This window comes from Acartia tonsa, chromosome 12 (assembly GCF_053477335.1).
Source record: "Acartia tonsa isolate MP-2025a chromosome 12, ASM5347733v1, whole genome shotgun sequence".
Taxonomy (NCBI): domain Eukaryota; kingdom Metazoa; phylum Arthropoda; class Copepoda; order Calanoida; family Acartiidae; genus Acartia; species Acartia tonsa.
This window is the reverse complement of record NC_137271.1, coordinates 19031778-19055342: the sequence shown is the minus strand read 5'-3', so window position 1 is coordinate 19055342 and position 23565 is coordinate 19031778. Positions and strand designations below refer to the sequence as shown.

The 23565-nt window shown below is 33.8% G+C and overlaps 2 protein-coding genes across 2 annotated transcripts; one reads left to right on the top strand and one right to left on the bottom strand.

The window, feature by feature from the left end:
• Positions 1-304: 304 nt before the first annotated feature.
• Positions 305-13617, top strand: LOC145333228 (cytochrome P450 2J6-like). The gene is made up of 17 exons (XM_080178368.1): positions 305-423; positions 770-836; positions 1348-1401; positions 1958-2081; positions 2509-2638; positions 3340-3386; positions 4025-4136; positions 4606-4675; positions 5837-5917; positions 6692-6790; positions 9560-9635; positions 10365-10417; positions 10736-10828; positions 11229-11330; positions 12209-12291; positions 12563-12621; positions 13436-13617. The coding sequence occupies exons 1-17, from the start codon at positions 362-364 to the stop codon at positions 13615-13617; spliced, it is 1494 nt and encodes a 497-aa protein (XP_080034494.1). The 5' UTR covers positions 305-361.
• Positions 13618-13629: 12 nt separating this feature from the next.
• Positions 13630-21644, bottom strand: LOC145333006 (glutathione S-transferase omega-1-like). Its single transcript, XM_080178131.1, has 9 exons — positions 21503-21644; positions 20439-20539; positions 19380-19402; positions 18729-18814; positions 18166-18245; positions 16463-16529; positions 15800-15878; positions 15015-15134; positions 13630-14323 (listed from the first exon to the last, which is right to left on the bottom strand). The coding sequence occupies exons 1-9, from the start codon at positions 21569-21571 to the stop codon at positions 14217-14219; spliced, it is 732 nt and encodes a 243-aa protein (XP_080034257.1). The 5' UTR covers positions 21572-21644; the 3' UTR covers positions 13630-14216.
• Between the last annotated feature and the right edge of the window lie 1921 nt (positions 21645-23565).

Sequence of the window (23565 nt, the reverse complement as noted above, 5' to 3'; positions counted from 1 at the left end):
TTCAACGAAATATAAACGTCAAACGCAACATAGACATATTTAAATATAAAAAAAACATTTAAAGTGCCACTAGATGCCTCTAGGGGCGCAGCCGCTAGTAGAATATATAAAAGGATATAGAATATACGTTGATTTTGTGACAGGGTAAAAATTGTCGCCAATTTAGATTGCTAAAATGGACATCATTTAATGGTCAGTTTTTTTCATCCAGTAAGGGAATGGGGTAATGGGGGTGTATGTGAGGGGATGGTTATTTAAGCCAGCTAAAAGGTTTACTTTATAAGAGTACAAGATAATTTGGTGTAAGATCCAGGTGATAATAAATCATATTCATGTACAACTATCATATTTAGAATTTAGAATGCTTTTGATAATAGGAATATTTGTTATAACGTTGGCAGCTTATATATGGCAAAGAAACAGGTAATGGGACATCAAGGACATCCAAGCTTTTTATTTAAAGGGGGGGGGGGGGGGTATGATGAGAGAAGCAGCTAATAGTGCCTAAAAAATATTGACATCATACAATACTAATGACTAATGATAGGCCGGTAAATATTTTACCATTGCATCAATTAAAATGTATATTGGCCTTTAATTGGTCATTTGTATTGTATGACGTCATTTTTTATTGGCAATATAATTAGATGCTTCATAATGAGGGACTGTTGCGGCCGGGAAAAATGTAATAGTATTAGGTGGCTTTGAAGCTGCGCGGCTGTATCTGCTGCATTCGGAATAAAACCTTTTTTCTTTTATTTTATTTTAGATTTCCTGGACCTCGAAGAATACCCCTAATTGGCAGTTTGCCGTTCCTTGAAAGAAAAAGGGGGCAGGTTAGATATATTTTTTCTATTTCCATCATCCTCCCTCAAGAACGAATTTTCACTTTTTACATTCTTTGTTTATTTTAATTAAACAATAAATAAAAAGATAAGCGAGAGTATTATAATGTTGAATTAAAACTGCAATTTATATCAGGAATAAGATATAGCCAACGAGTGAAATAAATCTAAAATAATATTTGGAGGGCGGACAAAAAGGTCGTCTTTACTACGATGTGTTGCCCCCTAGAATCACGAAAAAATAAGCTGAAATTCTATTTTGCATATAGATAGTCTTTATTTAAATTCCAATCCACAAGATTATACACCTTCATAATATACTTTAAACCCTAGCTCCTGCGGGGGTCTAAACCTTGCGCTAGCTTATACCCTTGCTAATTTTAATAACAATTTTACAAATGCTCACTAACGAGGTAAATAGGGGTAAAACTACTTCCCTTAGCCCTTAGAAATTAAGCCCAAGCAACAACTTAAAACTTGTATTAATGTTATAATATTTAAGGTTGACTGGGTTCTTCAGAACTCGGTTACACGCCATCCCATTTCCATGATACAGGTACTGTATACAATATATGTGCTACCGCCTACGCTCCTAGAGGATATTAAGGGCCCTTGACAGAGGGGGGGAGTTACCCAACACTTTCAATTGTAGTTTGAAAAATAAAAGGTTATAAAAAATTTTGCTGGGGGGGGGCATTTTTTTCTAGGGGTGATTTGTATTAGGAGGGCGGTGGTAACCCCTCCCCCCCCCAAAAAAAAAATAGTTATAAATCTTCCAAGGTCTCATGAGAAGCAATCCTGAAAAGAAGAAACATATCGGTAAAAGAGATCCTATATTGCAGACAAAAAAAAGCTTACTACTTTATATAATAAACTTTCCGCGGATATGAAAATTATATAAAATTAAAACTAGTTTTGTTAGCACCGAGATGCCGAAGGAACAGTCTAACAAAAAACTGGTTTAATCTTATGATTGTACATTTTTATATTCGTAGAAACCTGGATATAATACATGATTTTTCAGTATGACTTAGAACCGGTTCTAATCCAGCGGATATTAATCGGTTTTGGAGCCATACTGGAAAATATTTGATACATTCAATTATTTGCAGGCTGTCCAGCAAGATATCTTTATTGTGAATGATGTTGATCTAGCCAAAGAACTCTTTTCCAAAGACGTATTCTCACAGAGGGATGCTAATTATTTCATCAAGAACTTTAGGTTCTTTGAAAATGGTGAGTTATTTTTTAGCTACTTCAGTGTTAAGTCTACAATTTTTACCTAAAAATAATCAAGGAGGGAGGGGACAATGGGCTCTAAAATATTATATTACCATATATTATATTAGCTAGCTTAAAACAATTGGATACTTTTATTAAAGCTTGATTGATTGGTCCAAACTAACAGTGTATAAACTTTTCAATTGATACTTTTATCTTCATGATGGGTTATTTGCTTTCTCATAATTGAGAACTTACATCAAGAGTAATCAATAAGCTGTTGATGACTTATCATACAGACACAAAATTGCAGATTTAAGACAAAATTGAAACATAATTGCGCCTTTGCAAGTATTTTTGGACAGTCACGAAAAAATTAACATTCTTTAATGTAAAAAAAATACTGTTGGAAGGATCTTTCTTAAAATGAAACTTTCATTAGGTGTTGGTACCGGAATAATTTTCAATAATGGAGAAGGCTGGAGCCATCAAAGGAGATTCTCTCTTAGAACTCTTAGGAAAACATTTGTTTTGATGTGGCTAACGCATTTGAGTCTTGCCATTAAGGACAATTAAACCCTAAAAAATTAAAAGCTAAAGATTAAAAGCATATTTCCAATTTTAAATAGAAATGCAACAATTTAATTAGTATTGAATTTTAATATCTGTTTATTTGTCTATCCATTTAATTCTGCTGGAAGAATGGAGTTCTTTGCCCAGTTCACAAACAACTTTTAGAGGTCAACCGATTTATTCTGTAGGTCTACCTAAACAAGTACAACTAATAAATGCCTTTATAAAATCAGTCAACCTAGAGCTTCTTTAGGTCGACCTATAATTTCCAAAGGTTGACCTATGTCTTTTGTGAACAAGGCTCTAATCTATATAAATGCTTCATGTAGGTTAAAAACCAATTTTGTTAACATTGTCAATGAATTATTCCCTACTCCTCCTTTTAAAAAACTAATGTTTTAAACTTTTTTTTCAAACTTTTTCAGTTGTCATTTCTATTTTCTCGTGATACCTAAGATTCAAAATAATTTGTGACATGTTCTATATAAAAGTATGTTTAACATCTTTGATCATATTTGCTGTTATCTAATGTCTCATACCTATATTTTTTTTAGACAAAATGAATTGAAAATGATTGCTAAAATCGAAATATATCTTCATGTCTTAGAATAGTGTAATTTTTTTAAAAATAGGTTGAAAAACATACTACCTTTAAAACATTTTCAATGTCAACAGCAAAAACATTGTTAAAACTCAATAGAGACTTCGGATTTGGAAAGCAATCAATGGAAGGAGCAATGAATTTAGGTAATATCTTATTAGATTCAGGTCTCTAGAGGCACTTTAGTAAAGGAAAAGGAAAAGGAGGGGGGGGGGGGGCAATAATGAGACCCACCATTTTCAAATTAAGTTTTAAGAAAAAGTTTTAAACAATGTGGTGGAGTTATTTATTCTAGGGGCGAAATATTTTTGTGAGGGGGAAGCTTTCTTGCCCCAAAATAGTATTAAGCCTTCCCTGGACATATGAAAAGCTTCACTGAAAAGGAGAAACTTAACGGTTCGGCGGATTGCGAGATCCTTAAGCTTAACACAGGCAGATATCCTATTACTTTTTTTTAAAGAAGTAGAAAAGACAGTAAAAGAAAAGAAAATAGTTTTCTCTCGTCGGGAAGGTGATAGGTTCCTCGACCCGACTCCGTGTCATAACTAATCATTATGACGTTAAAAATGGTTGCAACTGCTGTTATGTCAGGTGCCCAACAAAAATAGTTAGGGTAGGGGGAATCTATTGGCCCATAAACAGGCGCGAATCATTATGTGTTAGAGTATCGCATCCCATTACAAGCAGATGAAAAATCGAAGGAGAATCCCGCCTTTACGAGGTAAGGTTGCAAATATTATGGTGGCCAAAAATATCTAGTATAATCATTACAATTTTTTTCCAGAAATTGATGAGATGATAGAAAGATATCTGACAGAGAAAGGAGATATTTTTATAGAACATGATTTTAATCTTCCTATAATTAATATTCTCTGGCAAATGGTGGCAAACTCTAGGTAATTGTTTTACATTTTATTTTCATATTTTAAACTTACATTGTAAGACTTGGTGATATTAATGCTGCGTTTATATCATTATACTTAATTGGTCCAGGAATCAATATTTTAAAAGTAAAGAAAATAGGATTATTATATTATTCAAAATATCGTGTTCTAAATGGACTTAATGATCATAGAGTTGATAGGATAATTCTAACAGGCCTAACATAATGATAATACCTATTAATAACTTAATTATAAAACTTTTTTTTAAGAAATGGGAACCATTTTTTTAACAGATGTTAAAAAATTATCTTTGAACTTAAGTAAGAGAATAGAGAGTTCACAAGCTATATATATCTCGGTTCACCCTGTGCCGACTTTCAATTGGGTCTTTGAAAATAAGCCGAGAGTCGGAAAAATTACGAAAAAGGTCTCCACCACTTGGACCAGGTTAAACATCTATACTTATACATTTATTATTTAGAATCAACGACGCCAAAGGAGAAAGAATGGTTGAGCTTGTAAACTATTTATTCACCAAACCTCAGGGAAAAGCAATATCAAAATTAATTTACGTGGATATTATCACAGGGGAAAATTGTATTTAATTTAGGTTGCTTTCATGGACATCATTTATTGGTCTGTTAGTTTATCCATTATGAGGGGAGGGGATTGTGCAGAGGGGATGGATTGGAGGGATCGTTATTTTAGCTAGCTACAAGTTACACTATACCAGAGTACATGATAATCTGGTGCAAGATTCAAGTAATAATAAATCCATTTCAAAATATTCCCTGTCAAAAGAAGCAAAATTCGGTGAACATTAATAATCAATGGCAATAAAAAAAGCTGACATATTATCCTCATTGTTATTATGATACACAAAATTACCCCTTTAGTTTACAATCAAAATTCAATAAAAGTTGTAAAGCCAAAGATTAAGAAACGTTTTTTCTCGTATTCATTCGAATCCGGTGGATAGGAACCGGTTCTCATCCATACGAAAAAACTATGTCTAGCATCGTATTATATCCAGTTTTCTACGAATATAGAAATGTACCTCCGGCACCTCGGGGCTAAAAAAACTAGTTTTAATCTTATAATTGTACACTCTATATCCGCGGAAAGCCGTTTATAATACGATACGAGAAATAACTATTCTCGTATTCATTCGAATCCGGTGGATAGGAACCGGTTCTCATCCATACGAAAAAACTATGTCTAGCATCGTATTATATCCAGCTTTCTACGAATATAAAAATGTACAATCATAAGATTAAAATCAGTTTTTTTTAGCCCGTGCCTTCGGCACCTCGGGGTTAAAAAAGCTGTTTATAATACGATGCGAGAAATAACTATTATAAAACTTTGGGGGCTATTGTAATGAGCAGCCTAATTTCCCCTCCCTCCCTGATTGCAATGACTATCCCTCATGACAAACAAGGAGGGATATGAAATTAATCTATTTTTTTTTAACGTAAAAAAAACTTTTTTTTGACATGTATTTTTTGCAAGGGATGATTTCTCTTGATAAAGTACCCCTCAAAAATAGTTATAAACCTTCCCTGGACCTGAAGTAAGTTTCTCTGTAAAGGAGAGCCATATTAGCTAAGTGATTAGCAATATTGTCCACAAAGACAGACGGACATCCTGTTACTTTTATATAAGGATTAGAAATTGGAAATTATTTGATATATCCTCCTTATAAACCTTAGTTGTCCCACTCGTTTCCAGCCATAATTCTCAAGTTATTTCCCGGCATTACTGGTATGTCAGAGAGAGCCAATGTATTAAAGGTAAGTTTTATAAAAAATGAATCTTCCGGCTAAATTCCGGGTTATTTAAACTAAACCTAGCATAAACTGTGCTCTAATTACTGATGGTTTCCCCCATAGTATCTAGTCGAGCAAACACTCCCCCAAATTTTAAAATTACTTAAAAAACTTTCTAAGGTCAGGTTAGGTTGGGTTATATTTAGCAAAAACATAAAAAAAACTAACCCCCTAATCTTAGTTTCAAATTTGAAGGGGGGATTCCTGTGCTCGATGGGGACTTTGTGACTAACAAAAATCCATCTCTTTATTAGGGGTTTACTTTCCCACCTCCCCTCTCATCCTTCGATTTTTGTTACGTCACAAAGATAAAAAGTTAGACGGTATTACTAGGTTCTTTCTTTGCTAAGGCATTTCCCAAGATCTTTATAAAACTGTTTCCGGCTTTACATATACTATAGGTACAATCAACAATATCCTTAATTTTACAAAAGTTATTTTATTTATCATATGCAAAAATTTATAATTTTTATTACACAACCTTTGCCTGAATTTCTAACTGTACTAGTTATTCATCTCATCGTATTATAGACAGCTTTCGACTAATATTGAAATGAAAAAAATAAAAGATTAAAACCAGTTTTGTTAGCTCCGAGGCAGAGAAAACTGGTTTAAATTTTATGAATTTTTTGATAATTAGGAAACTGTCTGCAAAAAGATGCTATGCATGATTTTTGAATATGGCTGAGAACCACTGGACATTAATCGGTTTCTTAGCCATACTAGAAATATATTTAGGAGCACAAAGAGTATCTGTTAAACATTATTGAAGATCATGAGAAAACTTTTGACCCTGGCCATCTCAGAGATTTTATTGATGTCTATCTAGCAGCTCAGGTTTGAGAAGCGTAGCTTCTATATAACTAATGTATGTCAGTCTTTATTATGCAAGATTTTGCAAGGACAGAAAAGCTATATGTTGGAGGATTTTGCTATGTGAAGGAAAGAAAAGCTATATTTTGGAAGAAAGTTAAGAAAATGTTAATAAGCGTAATCTCAGAAATTTTATTGATGTCTATCTAGCAGCCCAGGTTTGAGAAGCATAGCTTCTATATAACTGATGTATGTCAGTCTTTATTATGCAAGATTTTGCAAGGACAGAAAAGCTATATTTTGGAGAATTTTGCTGTGAAGGAAAGAAAAGCTATATTTTGTTAGATTTTACTATGTGAAGGAAAGAAAAGCTATATTTTGGAAGAAAGTTAAGAAAATGTTAATAAGCGTAAACTCAGAAATTTTATTGATGTCTATCTAGCAGCCCAGGTTTGAGAAGCATAGCTTCTATATAACTGATGTATGGCAGTCTTTTTTATGCAAGATTTTGCAAGGACAGAAAAGCTATATCTTGGAGGATTTTGCTATGTGAAGGAAAGAAAAGCTATATTTTGGAAGAAAGTTAAGAAAATGTTAATAAGGGTCATCTCAGAGATTTTATTGATTTCTATCTAGAAGCTCAGGTTTGAGAAGCGTAGCTTCTGTATAACTGATGTATGTCAGTCTATATTATGCCAGATTTTGCAAGGACAGAAAAGCTATAATTTGGAGGATTTTGCTATGTGAAGGACAGAAAAGCTATATTTTGGAAGAAAGCTAAGAAAATGTTAATCGGGGCCATCTCAGAGATTTTATTGATGTCTATCTAGCAGCCCAGGTTTGAGAAGCGTAGCTACTATATAGCTGATGTATATCAGTCTAGTCTTCCCTAAGAAGACTTTAATTAGGGCCATCTCAGAGATTTTATTGATGTCTATCTAGCAGCACAGGTTTAACCCTTAACAGTCGGGCCCCTTGCCGCACCTTAATCAGTCGGGGGGGGGGGCGTTCAACGCCCCCCCATATTATCTCAGTTCCTATTAGAGCTAGAGGGCTAAATTTTTTTGTACAAGTCCCCTGTGTTATGATGAATTTCCGACCTTAAGTAAGTCAAAGTCAATTTTCGCTTCCTTCACCCTTTTATTTAACAACCTTTGTTTTTAGGTCCTTTTTTACTCAAAAATTTCAAACGGCTGTAATTTTCTTATTTTTGAAGCTAGAAGAACAATTTTTTTGCAGAAAATGTTTATCTTTATGTAAATTTTATATTTGAAATGTCAAAATATAAATTTCAGCGGCCGCAGCTGTACTTGGCAGCTGCCAGCCGCCGCAGTCGGCGGGAAAACGGCAGTGGATCTTTATGAAATTTTAATACGTTATGTAGGCGTGTAAGAAAAGCTTAAGTTTAAAATTTGAAGTCTCTAAGTCAAAAATTGAGGCCACAGGAGCCTTTTAAAGATTTCTGGAGACCTGGAGGACAAGGACCTGCAGGATCATACCTGGAACCTGAAATTAACTTGAACACCTGTATTTCATAGAAGGATGTACTACTAGAGGATATTTTAAAAAAATATTTTTGCTCTTTACCTGGATGACCCTGCCAGGTTTGCTGGCATCCTGTGCCCGCCAGGATGGAGATTATTAAAAAAATTCCAACTCTCAGTTATGTGTCATACCCAAACTTAAAAAGTCACGCAGTTTGGGCTCTTTATCTTTCACACACAGAAAATGAGATAGAAAAAACCGGATTGGGGGGCGTTCAACGCCCCCCCCCCCCCGACCATTAAGGGTTAATAAGCGTAGCTACTAGACTAATGTATGTCAGTCTATATGTATATAAAAAATTTAATTAGGGCAATTTCAGAGATTTTATTGATCAGGAGTGTATTGAATACAGTTGCTACGCTTTCTAGAATATATTATCATGCAAAGTTTGAATTTAATTGAACAATGTGAACATGCCTAAATTTACTATAAAGGCTATTAGTTACGTATAGACGGACATACAGATCATAATTAAAAAAAAGCTTTGGTTTAAAAAATGTTAATTTATAAATATAATCCTTATATAAAAAGAAACAAGATCTGTATCTGTCTGTACCGAAGGATCTCGCTAACCGCTGAACCGATCGGGTTCTCCTTAATAGGGTACCTTTCTCATTGTTCCCGGGTACGTAACATTACAAAGTATCGTAGAATATTGATAGAGACTCTTTCGCAACATTGCAAGGTATCGTATTATTTTTTTAAAACCAAACATTTAAAGTGTCACTAGAAGCCTCTAGGGGCGTAGCCGCTAGTTAAAGATATAAAGAGACATAAAAAGTTATTACACTATGATGTAAATTGATACCTTTTTCCCCCCAAAGGATAAAGATCTCTAAAATTGATTAATTGAGCTGTTCTTTTTAAGAAAGATTTGATCATGCCATAATGGTTTAAGACTATTTTCTTTCACAAGAGTTTAGGGGCAAAGCCACTAGTTTATAAATAAAAAAGTAACAAGATCTGTTTCTGTCTGTACCGAAGGATCTTTGTAACTTCAGAACCGATATGGTTCTCCTTTAGAGTGTAGCTTCTCATAGGTCCTGGGAAGGTTTGAAACTTTTTTGGTGAGGGTATCAACACCCTCTCAAGAGAAATCGCCCCTAGAAAAAATATTACTCCAAAATATTTTTAAAACTAAAAATGAAAGATGAGGGCCGGTCGTTTCCCTCCCCCCAATAAGGGCTCCTAGAGGCCTCTAGGGGCGTAACAGCTAGAATAAATATGTAATAAATTTTGTATTTATAGAATTCTGATAATACAGGAGCATTTACCAAGTTTGATCTGGCCTCCATTCTAATTGATTTCTTCCATGCGGGAACAGGTAAAATTGGGGAGGGAGGGGATATTGGGCTGTTATTACACTAGTCCCCAAAATTTTATAATAACGTTTTTTTATTTGTTGGATTAGCAATTTTGGGGCTTTTAATGAATTTTGATTGATATTGATTCGTTAAGTTGAGTGTCCAAATGTTTCAACTACTTGGAACACAGAAACCAAGGGATCTAAAGGAAAGGACAATGGCCGATAAATTGATGTGCATCCCAAATGATTATACACAAAATTACCCTCTGGAAAATCAACATATTAAAACAACCAATCAAAATTCACTAAAAGTTTCCAAAGAGTCTTTTTAATTTTATAGACAGACACCCTGTTACTTTCATATAATAATGCAAATTTGTCATAATTAATTATCTTTTTTCCTTTTGGCAATTTTTGATATCCTTATTATACTAAAGTAACAAGATGTTTGTCTGTGTGTTTGTACCGAAGAATCTCGCTAACCGCTGAACCGATCTGGTTCTCCTTAACACGGTAGCTTCTTATAGGTCCTGGGAAGGTTTATAACTATTGTGGGGGAGGGTACCACAAACCTCTTAACAGAAATCACAAAAAAAAATATTTTTACGCAACATAGATAGGTATCATAGAGACTTGAACGCAACATAGATAGGTAACGTATTATTTTAAAAAAAAAAACATTTAAAGTGCCACTAGAGGCCTCTAGGGGCGTAGCCGATAGTTCTTACATATTTTGATATTTTACAGAGACTTCATCTACAACTTTGAAATGGTTTGTCCTCCTGATGACAGTTAATCAGGTTACAATGTTATCATTTCCAAGAGCGCTGAAAAGTGTCATGTTTGACGTCATAAACTATTAAATATGCGTCTAAAAAGGAGGGACGAGAGGAGAAGTGGAAAAGGAAACCTCTAAAAAAAGAGATGGATAAAGAGATGGATTTTCATGACGGGTCACATGGCACTTTTCAGCGCTTCCATTTTTAAACAAGACATTAGATTAAAATCAAGATTGGTTATAAAGTTTTAATTACTCTTTCAAAATTTAATTTAAAGTACCCAAAGTTTTAGATCTAACAAATAAGATAACCTGGTTTTAAAACTTTGGGTACTTTCAGGATTGGCAAGAGAAATGCAGTGAAGAAATCAACCGAGTAGTTGGGACAAGCAGACCTGAACTAAAGCATATGCAAAGCTTACATATTCTTATGGTAAAATAATAAATGTATAAGTCTGTTAAAGGAACCTTGCTATTTGGGGGAGGTAGTTGACTGGTCTTACAAATTTATTAGGTACATTAAATCAATAAGAAATAAATTTATTTTCATTTATACTTTAAATTCTTATTTCACATTAAAAGGATGTCTGTCTGTCTATATGTAGTTTAAGCTTACTGCTACACTGATAAGGTTCTCCTTTACAGCTTCTTTTAATTTAGGGGAGGTTTCTCAAATGGCCTCTGGAAAAAAAACTTTTAGTTAAGAATTGACTTATCCCATTGAAATCATCCCCTTCCCCCCCCCCCCCCCACCCACCACTACCTACATATCTTCCCTTAATTTTCACATGAGACCTCTAGTGTACCAACTAAAAGAAAATAAAATATTGAAGGCAACCCTGTTAGAAGTACAAAGATTATCCCGTACAGCGCCCATGTCACTACCCCACAACCTTGCAGAAGATTACAACTATGGAGGGTACAGATTCCCAAAGGTAGTTTTTCTTTTTCATCAGCAAAGCTACTCTAAAATTCACTTTGTTTGTCCATCCATCAGTCTGTAATGCTAAAGAAAAATGTGATTTTCTCAGGTAATATTCAAGATAGAGGGCTTAAATTTTCGTTATTTCTAATTTAATATATTATATTGCCATTTAAGTTATGCTTTTTAGCTAACTTTCTAGGTTTGTCCTCCATCCATAATTTTATATTCTTTGCTACTTGTTGATGTTATCATCCTTGTTTTTTTTCTTAAAGACTACAGATGACATATACTTAACCCTTACAGATCGGAGGGGGGGGGTCATATTGACCCCTCCCCCCCCCCCCCCTCTAGTTTTTCAATGTCATTTTTTTGTAGGTAAGATAGAGAGTTGCGACTTCATGACTGTTTAAGTTTAGTAATCATACGTCGGCAAGAGTTGATCTTATAAGGATATCTGGTCTGTGGCGGTCGTGGCGTCCGGTCAAAGTCGGTTAGGAGGCACCAAATTTAGAAAAAAATCTAAATAAATCTTAATTTCTTCATTATGACTTTTGTGTATAATATAAAGACCTAAATTTTTTTTTGGTGAATACTGGGGCCCGATCTGTAAGGGTTAACATCTATTACTAATCAGGGAGGGAGGGGACATTGGGCTGTTTATCACACTAGTCCCCAAACTTTTATACAATTGTTTTCTTATTCGTTAGCTTAACAACTTTGGGGAATAATTATTAGGAATTTTGATTGGTTTGTTTTATATGTTCATTGATCTAAGGTTCCAACCACTAGTTTTAATCTACAGATGGGGTCATTTTGTGTATCATCATTTGAGATGTACATCAATTTATCCAATTAGATCCTGATGACTAATACTATTTTCTTTTTTAGGGTTCAATGTTTCTGGTGAATTTAAGTTTCATAATGCATGATCCAAAGTATTTCACTGATCCTGACAAGTTCAACCCTGGAAGGTTGTAACAAAATTATATTTATTTAAATTATTAATTAATATATTTTTTCAACTTAAAGACGACATTATACTTTTCATAGTTCTAAGCGGCAATCACATACCAGTTCTACACTTTACAATCAGCTAATCTTTGTTTAGATTTTTGTATTGTCAATTGTCATTTGACTTTCAATGCAATAATAAATTAATAATAAACTTTTTAAACGTTTCCAAATAATGGTATTTATGGTCTCTTATTTGTTTATTCAAAAATAAGATATTACTTTATAAAGGTTCCTGGACACTGATGGCAAGTTTGTCAAGAATGAGAGAGTCATACCTTTTGGAATTGGTAAGTTCTATATATGTACTTGAAGCACATAAATGTGCTTTTCTTTTAAGGGCCTTGTGAGCAAAGAAACCCTCAAACCTCTTGTGTTTAAAATAAATTGTAAAAATGCAAATTAAAGCAAACATCTCTAGCATTAACTTTGTCTTTCTGTCTATCCGTTCGTCAGCCTGACCATCCATACTTAACACTGTTTGAAAAATGTGATTTTCTTAGCTGCTATATAAGATAGACAGTTTTTTTAATATTACCTATACTAATGCACATACAGTATATAGTTTACTTGGTTCGTCGGTCTGCTCGGGTGTGCTTAAAAAGACACTAATTCTTTATTACAATGTTTCGTTATTTATATGTGTTATCGCATATTTTCTTTTTTATGACAAGTGAACATGTGCTTTATTACTCACTTTGTCCATTTGTGTATACATAATTTTTTGTGCTTATACAAGATTATCATTTACTCTAATAAAGGGAAACTTGTAGCTGGCTAAAATAACGACTCCTCCTCCCCATCAACCATGTTTTCTCCTGTCATTAAATCATAGTATATTCTATATCAGATAGAGAGGGGACAATGGGCTGTTTATTTCACAAGTCCCCAAAGTTTTATAATAACGTTTTCTTATTCGTTGGCTTAACAACATTGTGGACTTTACTATTTTATTGGTTTGTTACTAAGTTGAGTGTTCAAACATTTCAATCACTAATTTTAATCTACAGAAAAGTTTGTGTGTCATCATTAAAGATATACATCAATTTATCAGCCATAGTCTTATCCTTTAGATCACTGATTCTGTATCCATTATTTGTTTAGGTAAAAGATTCTGCATGGGAGAGCTGTTGGCCCGCAATGAAATATTTCTATTCGCCGCCAACCTGCTGCAAAAGCTGAAATTTGACAGCCCCGACAACCATCCGCTGCCAGATCCACAAAATTTTACCGCAAATTTCACAAATATCCCAAAAGGATATTATCTGAGAATTCATTCTACTTAAGAGAAAAACATCTTTTTTGGTAATTGTAATGAGCATTTATTAATTATTGTTGTAAATTTTTTCCTTTTTAAAATACAAAATTGAAAAATGTTGTTTTTAAGGTATTACTTTTTTAATATACAAAAGAACATCAACAAAAATTTATCAGAGTTAAATGAAATTTTATAATACTGTACTGTTCCCTTTAAATTAATGGGGAAAAAATAAATTAGGATGCGAAATAACTTTATTTAAATGAATATAAACTTAACTTTAAAAATAAAACGCCTCATCTAAAAAATCATGATGTTGTATTTCAAAATCAGAGAGAGATCAATAGCAGATAATAAAACTTCCAAGCTAAAAATAGAACAATGATTTGCATAATAGAATTGAGAATGTGGGATTCTTATTTATTTTCCATTTTATTTGCCAATCAGGAACATTGTATGTAATAGGATGTATTCTAAGTCTTATTTGAAAGATCTCACTTATTAGTTTGATCTTATATTATGGTGGAAGGCACATATTTATGTACAATCTCGCAAGAGAAATCACCCAAAAATAATTGAGAATGAAGAAGATTAGTCTGCTATTGTCCTATCCCTGGCTATTGAAAATTATTTAGGGATAAGAAAATCATAATCAATAGTTTCTAACTGATCAACATATTGTTTGGTGAATTTGTAGTGATCCTCTGTTGATAAACCATATTCTTTTACGGCATCTAAAATATTTTAAAAATAGGTACTTTCCCTTAAAATGGATATCGAACACAAAAACTACCCTTCCCATTTATATCATTTTTGAACAAAAGTTGCGGGTAGTTTTTCTCCCTATGCTTGTGGATCCTATTTCTGGTGTGCCCTACCCCTGTGAGGCTACCCTGTACAGAGGCGTCCAAGCTTTTTTTACCCCCCCCCCAAAATTTACGCCCTCCTAAATGGTAGGGGTAAATTTTAAATGGGGGGGGGGGTAAATTTCCACTTTAACCCCCCCCCCTCTTGGACGTCTATGACCCTGTACATAATATAACCTATCCTAACTCAAAGGGGAGGGTGGTGTTCTGTGGAAAACCTCAAAATTGTCTTATTAATTCAGATAAGGATATGTTACCAAAAGAAAAACTTGAAAAGCTTGGATACTGCTAGTTAAAGAAACCAATTTCTCTAAGTCAATTTTGGTGATGTTATATTTGGCACTGGGTAACCCTGCACGGTTAGGGCACCAACCACAGGGGCTAGGCATAGTATAAAAAATCACCTTCTCTTATTTTCTATTTATTTTTAAAATCCAGGGGGGGGGGGGTTCAATGTTCATAAACAATGCATAAAGTGGGAAAGCAACGGCTCTTCAATATATAAAATCATTGGAAAACGGATAGTGGGAGGTCCAGTGACAAGAAAAGGGAGAATTACCTGTGCCCCACATGTTGTCCATATAGACCTTGAGGGTCTGGAATTCAGGCAGGGAGATTCCCATGCAGTCCAACATGGGCAGTCTCTCTAGCCAGGGCCACATCATAAAGTCCAACATTCCTAAAAAAAGTATTACATCAACAAATAGCGGCTATGCCCCTAGAGGCCTCTAATTGCACTATACATGTTTTTTTTTTAAATAACACGTAACCTTTCTATGTTGATACCTATGAGGAGCTACCCTGTTAAGGAGAACCCGATCGGTTCAACTGTTAGCGAGATCCTTCGGTATAGACAAACAGACTTACAAAGAGACATATTGCTTCTAAACTGATTAATATCCGCTGGGTTATAACCGGTTTTCAGCCATTTTGAAAAATCATGTATAGCATTGTATTACAGATAATTTTCCACGGACGTTAAAAATAAGAATCATAACAATAAATCGGGCTATCAAAACTGGGTTTAATCATATAATTTTTCAATGTAATATCCGTGAAAAGCTGTCTATGATACGATGCGATAAATGACTATTATTATATTCTACAATAGGATAAAATGTTAAGGTTTTTTAGTAGCTTAAGATTACTGTTACCAAAGAGTTCTCCATTTTAGGGAAGCTATACATATGTCCAGGGATGTTTATTTCAGTTATAGATTTCAGTGACGTTAGTATCAGACTAATCATGTAAAATAGCATCAGAACTTCATTTGGGCATCTTTCCAAGTTCTGTAAATTTACCCGTTTCAGATATTTTTAAGTATCAATAAAGTATAAAATTTACCTGGATTTTCACCACAGAAAAACTTGGTGCCTCGTTTTTCAATCTCATTTTCAATTGGCTGCATAGTTGCAATCAAATCCTAAAATTATTTCATCAAAATTATCTCTAATAATGAATATATTATTATGTTACACCACATTTTCTTGTTCTCTAATAAAGTGAAACTAGCAGCGGGCTAGAATAGATATAACCTCCATACCCTCTCCTCTTCTAGATTAAATTACGGAACACTAAATGAGTTCAATGTTAGCAACCTAAATTGACGACAATTTTTCCCCTGTCATAATATCCACGTATATTCTACATATATTTCTCTAGTTATAGCAGTTTTAGGGATCTTAAGGGATAAGACAATTGACGATAAATTTACGTAGCCTAATAAACAAAATAGATCCTTCTGTAAATTGAATTTATTTGTTGAGAATTTGGAAAATTCTGGTTAGGTTCGACTAATTAAGATTTACCGATCAGTATCTAATCAAAGTACTCAAAGTTTTCAAGCCAAGGAATGTGATATCTTTATCATAAAACTCTACCAATGCTATTTTACAGTCCAATGTCCCCTCCCCACCTGACAAAACAAGATATAATTAAAGTACCCAAAGTTTTAAAGCCATGGAATGAGTGTATAACTATAAAACTTTGGGTACCCTCCCAACTTACCTTAACAGTAGTTTCCCTGGCTTCGGCATCTTTGGCAAAGGCACATTTATAGTAAGCCATAATCATCCTAAAATAGTTGAAAAAACTTTTGTGATTTTTATAAAAATAGCTAGTCGATGCTTTTAGTAAGTAGTAGATGTAAAATGATCCATAGAATTTAGATATGCAATCGGTTTTTTTTAGAACTCTTATTTAGTTGGTTTTAAGGTGCCACAAAAATTATTAACAAAAATTGTAAGATCTTCAATTTAACACCCTACTTTTATAATTCTGTTGAGTAATTATTGAGAAAATCTATTTTGTTGAAGCAAGGTGATTCAAAACTTTGAACTTTGGGAGCTCGTCACGAATGGGTTCAAACAAAATAACAAAAGTTAGGACACGTTCTTTAGATATTTGAAGATGCAGAAAGTGTCATGTGTGACGTCATAAAAATATCCGTATCTCCTTTTGTAACTTATCTTTAAGTCGTTTTTAAACCATCGAATTAAATGATATTGCCCATCTATAATACAAAGTAGAATGATGTCTGTCTGTCTGTCTGTCTGTCCGTCCATCTGAAGCTTAAGATCTCGGTAACCACTGAACCGATTGGATTCTACTCTTCAGGGTGTATACTTATTGGTCCTGTGGTGGTTTTAAGCTATTTTCTTGGGGGGTTGGACACCTGAACTCCCCCAAAAACAAAAAAATCCCCCCCCATTTTTTTTTTTTTTTGAATTTGATACTGTTCCAGTCCAGGACAGTTCCAATTTTTTTTTCCTCAAAAATTTTGAAATTGATACCTACTGGGGCAGCTTAAATTTTTTTAAAATTACCTCTTGGGGCAAAGTCCTTAGTGGCTAGGGGCGAACCCGCTAGTTGAGATAAAAAGTAAAAAAAAATAATTGTTCCATGGATGATTTCTCTTGGGAGGGAGGACATACTCTCCATATGATAGGTATAAAGCTTTTATAAGCTACTCTATAATTCACTTTGTCCGTCCGTCCGTCCTCCAGTCTGTCAGTCCGTCCGTAACGCTAGGGGGGAAATGAGATTTACTCAGCTAAATTTAAATTTTTTCAGTTAAAGATATCAAAATTAAATTTCCCGTCGTTTAAAGAAAACAACAATAATGGTCAGACTGCCTTTTTGCAGGTTTTTTTTTTTATATTTTGTACATTTTCCCCCATATCTTTGGTGATTATGATTCGATTTTCAAAATTTTTGTCAGTTATAGATATCAAAATTTAATTTCCCGTTGTTAGAAGAAAACAACCATGACCGTCAGTCCCATCCACGAAATTTTGTGCTTCGCTACTTATGGATGTTGTCATCCTTGTTCCTTTATTGATTCCCTTCTTCTTTTTATTAGCGAAGTTACTCTATAACTCACTTTGTCTGTCCGTCAGTCAGTCCGTAACGCTATGGGAGAAAATGTGACATTCTTGACTGCTATTGAAGATAGGCAGCTGAAATTTTCATTGAATATTCCTATTACATATACGCAACTAGTCTGTTGTTATCATCCTATGTGAACCCAGAGATCTAAAGGGATAAGACAATGACCGTTAAATTGATTACTTAACCAATGAGGATACACAAAATTATCCTTTACCCCAAAGTTGTTCAACCAACGAAAAAGAAAATGTTATTATAAAACTTTGGGGACTAGTGTAATAAATAGCCCAATGTCCCCTCCCTCCCTGATGTGATTACCTAACCTGTTGAATATTTCCAGGAAGACTCGGTCCTTTGCTTTCTGTGTCGGGTCCTCAGGATGCAATTTTGGTCCAGGGAACAGCTAAATAGAGTACCTGTCAAAATTGTTGGCATTACGTAACGTTATAAGATTAAAGTTAAAGGGATAAGGGGTTAAAAAAACTGTATGTAATATATAGATTTATATATATAGATACTGTATACACAGTAAGATAGACAGTAGACACATAATTGATGTTACTTTAATCCTAACATATAAGTAACACCATGTCCATCTGTCTTTGTTTAGCAAAGGATCTTGTTAACCACTAAACCGTTATAGATCTCCTTATAGTGAAGCTTCCTATGGGTACAGGTAAGGTCTATAACTATTTTGGGGGAGGGTACCACCAACATCCCAAGAAGAATTGTCCCTGGAAAAATGTCCAACCCCCCACACAAAAAATCTTACTTTTTTATCCTAAAACTAATATTGATAATTGAGTATTGAGTATTGACTCCCCCCCCCCCCCCAAGTGCTCCTAGAGGCCTCCAGGGTGGCGTGGCCAAGGATCAAAACGCCTACCTCATCTACGTAATCCGAAGTGATGAGAGATTCTGGTATAATCTCTCCTTTGTACAGAATCACGGGAACCTTACCAAAGGTGGACTCTGAAAATTAAACCGAGTATGAGAGAAAGACTAAAATGTCACGTGTGACCTAATAAAAATACGTCTAAAAAGGAAGGATGAGAGGAGAAGTGGGGAAAGGAAACCCCAAAAAAGGAGATGGATAATTATGACGTCACAAGTGTATGATATTTGTCAGAGAGAGAGAGAGAGAGTGGACAATGGACTGTTTGTTACATTAGTTCCTAAAGTTTTATAATGGCGCTTACTTATTATTTGGATTAACAACTTTGGGGACATTTTAGTAACTTTTGGTTGGCTCATTAAGTTGAGTATTCAAACGTTTTAAACACTAATTTTAATCTATCGAAGGGATAATTTTGTGTATCATCATTGGTGATGTACTGTACCGCAATTTATCGGTCATTGTCTTATCTGTTTAGTTACTTTAGTGAATTTAGTAACTTTTGGTTGGTTAATTAAGTTGAGTATTCAAACGTGTCTATCAATAATTTTAATCTACCGAAGGGGTAATTTTGTGTATCATCATTTGGGACTGAATTTATTTTCATTGTATTCAATTATGTTGTAATAAAAAAGAATTTACCTACAAACCAATCAGGCTTGGACCTGAAATGAAAAAAATTATTATATAATTTGCATAAAACTATCTTAATTATTTATCATTAACATACACTAGCTGCTATAGTATACTATTTTTTAGGATTAGGATACTTAATAAATTTAAAAATATAATAGCCTAAAACTAAACCGGGACTTATGTGAAGCTCAATTAGTTTATTGGTTTGCAAGGTCTTAACTGAAAAGCATAAAAACTACTTTATTAAATAAATCGGATCTACTGCAGTTCACGGTAAAATATTGCTGGTAACGAATATTGCTAAAAATTTATGAATTTTAAAGGCTGCTAGCTGCCAAACGGCTGAACGTACAGATCATACCCGCACACCATTTTAAGCGGCATAAGGAGGCATACAAATAATCTGGAATAGCCAAGATCCAATGATGCACAGGGAAAGGTTCACTGAAGAAAAACCGCGTCAAATGGGTCTTTTTCGCGCATTTCTCTTCACTGCAAGATAATTATGCATTATTGATTTATGGCTATTTCAGATTATTTGTAGGCCTTTTTATGCTGCTTAAAACTATGTGCGGGCATGATCTGTACGTTCAGCCGTTTGGCAGCTAGCAGCCTTTAAAATTCATAATATTTTAGCAATATTCGTTACCAGCAATATTTTACCGTAAACTGCAGTAGATCCAATAAATCAAAAGCAGTTTGTACATTCTACACCAATTTTGCAGATAACCAGTCCTTTGCCTGTAAGTCCTTGCTATGCATGGCATAGCAGCAAAAGAAACATTGTTTTTATAGTCTTCTATTATGACGCAGTTTCTGGATAATTTTCAGAGGATGGGAAACACCAACAGGCCTTAATATGAAGTTTCTCTAAACCAAATCTTGCTAATAAAGTGCTTGATTATGAGGCCAAAAATTTAAGAGACAACCAATCATTTGACAGCTCGACCTTTGTTTGGAAGTTCTAACTGAAGAATATTAGGGCCAAGGCATTCCCCCTTTTATAACCATTATGTCGTGCAAAACAGTAGTAGAGACCATTTTTTAAATTCTTTAATTACTTACTTCAAGTTAATGTTGATAACTTTGAATGGAACATTTTTAGCCAATAGCGCCAGGATTGTTCTCTGAGCGTACGGACAAAATCTCATATTGTAAACATAAACCTATAAAATAAACAACATTTTTATCAGTGCTCGGCAGCCACGCCCAAGCTGCGAATAAGCCTCAAATTTAAAACCGCATGATTGCAAAATATATAATTCCGAAAAAATGGATTGTCGAAGCTCTACAAAGTGTCCGGAAAAATGAGCCGTGTAACGTCATTAGATCCATTTCTTTTTCAGGGGTTTCCTTTCCCACATCTCACCTCATCCCACATTTTTTATGACGTCACAAGGCTCATTTTTTGGAAGCTTTGTAGAGATTCTGGATTGTCTGTTAGGAACGACTTTATACATCCATCTGAATTTTAAAGTTATAAAATGACAATTTATCTGAGGATTTTGCGCAGCTGCCGAGCCAGGATTTTTACCAAAGCAGCTATTAAACAATTAGGTTAATTGTCTAACCGTCCTTCTGTGAGAAAAAATAAAAAAAAAACTTTTTTTAAATGCGAAGCTTTTTGATATTTCGTCTGTGCGTTTATGCTAGATATATTAGATTCGTTATCTCGATTTTAAATTTTGCATGAGGATTACTTTAAAAGTAAGGTACAATTTATAAAGCATAGCAACTCTAGTTTCGATTTTAGTTTTTAAAAGACTAGCGGCTACGCCCCTAGAGGCCTCTAGGGGCACTTGAGGAGGAGAGAGTCGAATTAAATAACCCAATTACTCATTTTTAATTTTAGTTAAAAAAAATTTCATTTTTTTCGTGGGGGGATTTTTCATTTTTTGGGGGGGTTGGGGGTGTCCCACCCCCCAAGAAAATAGTTTTAAACCTTCCCGGAACCTATGAAAAGCTACCCTGTTAAGGAGAACCCGATCGATGGAAGTAAAAATGGAGGGGGTTGTATTTTTTCCAATTTCGCTTGGGAAACCTATAATAGGCTTCACTGTCAAGGAAAACAAGCGGACACTCTGACAGACAGAAAGATAGACATCCTGTTGCTTTTCTAAAATTATTACCGTTTCAGGATCTAAAACGGGCCTATCTGCTCCAGCCGCCAGATGGGGAACATCCCACACTTTTGCCATTTTCTCACTCTAAATTTTCAATTCAAATTTCAATTAATTTTCCACTTCATTCAGTAAAGAATTAAAACAAAATTTATAGTATCTAATAAAACAAGGGTGACAACATCTATAAAAGCGATGTTTTTGTGTTTGCCCAAATTGTGTTAAAATTGTGTCAAAATGGTCCATGAGACGTAATAAAAATGAAGAATTATCTATCTTTTTTTTTAGAGGTTTTCTTTCCGACTTATCCTCTCATCTCCCTCATTTTATTACGTCACGTACAGTGCGATCTTTTGAAAAAAATCGGGACATCCAAAAAATTTAAAATCTATCCTAGGACCTAATAATGGCAGTAAGTAAACAGCTTGAAAAGAAATTTTTGAAAAAATATTAATTTTTGGCGGATTTATGCCATTTTTAAAAAGGGTAGTGAAAAATTTCTTTTCAGTTTTGATGATTTTTCAGATTTTTTTACACAATTTTTTGATTGAGGTACTTTTCAGATACCTGTACCAATGTCTAATTAAAGAAAAATTTAAAAAAAATTTTTTTTGGTGGTGTAAATTGACATTTTGTGAGAAAATTTCATCAAAAATATTAAGATTTTTAACCCCAAAAAATCAGTTTTCTCCATTTTACCCAAAAACGGCCAGGAGGCCCTGGGTTTTGCAATAATAATAATAATATGCAACATGTATTGTGTATAAAACAGTTTTCACAACCTGGGGCCTCCCGGCCGTTTTTGAGTAATTGAGCATTTTACATTGCATGGTTTGAACAATTTCGTTCTTGTTAATTTCAAATTTTCCTTCATTAGAGGGGGAAGGAGTCATTTTAGAGCCCAAAGTCATCTCTGCAATATTTTCAAACTTTTTAAGGTGGATCTTTCTTGTTTAATGCATAATTTGCCTCTGGCGAACCGTTTCGCCGTTATTTGCCGCCGTTGACGTGATTTTTAACGATTTTTGCCGTTCTCGCGGTTTTAATGGACATTTAAGGGATGAAGGAGTTGTTAAATAAAGATGACTTATAAATACTTTTATTTTAGCAATTGAATTTGCTAAATTTCATGTTTACTAAAAAAAAAACTGTAATTCTAACTGATTTTGGTCCAGCAGAAATTCAAATTTGGGGATTTTTATAATATTTGCTAAAACCTTATAATATATGCGTGTGAGAGAGAGAGAGAGAGCAATTTGCGTGGGGAATAATATAGTAATTGTGTTTATATTCTTATACTTACTTTAAATGAATATAACTACACTTAGAATAAAGGTATTAGCACAAAATCAAAAGTGTTTTGAAAATTATGTTATTGTTGTTTATATCCGTAAAAAAATATTTGAAAACATGCCTTATAAGTGTCCTATTTTACTTATACTGGACCTACCTAAAAATGCCGGGACTCGAACTGGGTGCACCTGACGCTATATTCTTGTTCACAAACATTGTTTGCATTAAAGAAATATTTACATAGACGTTGATTTTGTTAAAATATTCCTATACTAACTAAAGTTATGAAGTTTTATAGATTTTTTAAAAATAGTGTAGCTTCGCTCCTCCAAAACAGCAAGACGTACTTACCAAATGCACATTAGAAGTTAACAGAGGCAAAATTTAAGTTATTTCCGAGATAAAGCAAAAGAAATTACATCATTTCTTCAAATACAAGCTTATTTATTGAAGTTTACTTTTGTCTACTCTAAATGTCCCGTTTTTTGGCAAAAGATCGCACTGTGTCACGTGGATCATTTTTGACACAATTTTAACACAATTTGGGCTTTGTCTTTTTGTTGTGCAAAATTAAATTCTATGACAATTTTCATTGCATTCTAATATAGAATGTAGATATTCTAAATAAAAATTATACCAAGTTATTTCAAAAAAGATTTTTGCATATTATAAATTTTGTAAGTCTTTATTAATCTTGGATTTATTATTACTGAATTTATTTTTATCAAAGATTGTTAAAATAAGTTGGATTTTAACCACAAAATATATAATGATGAAAT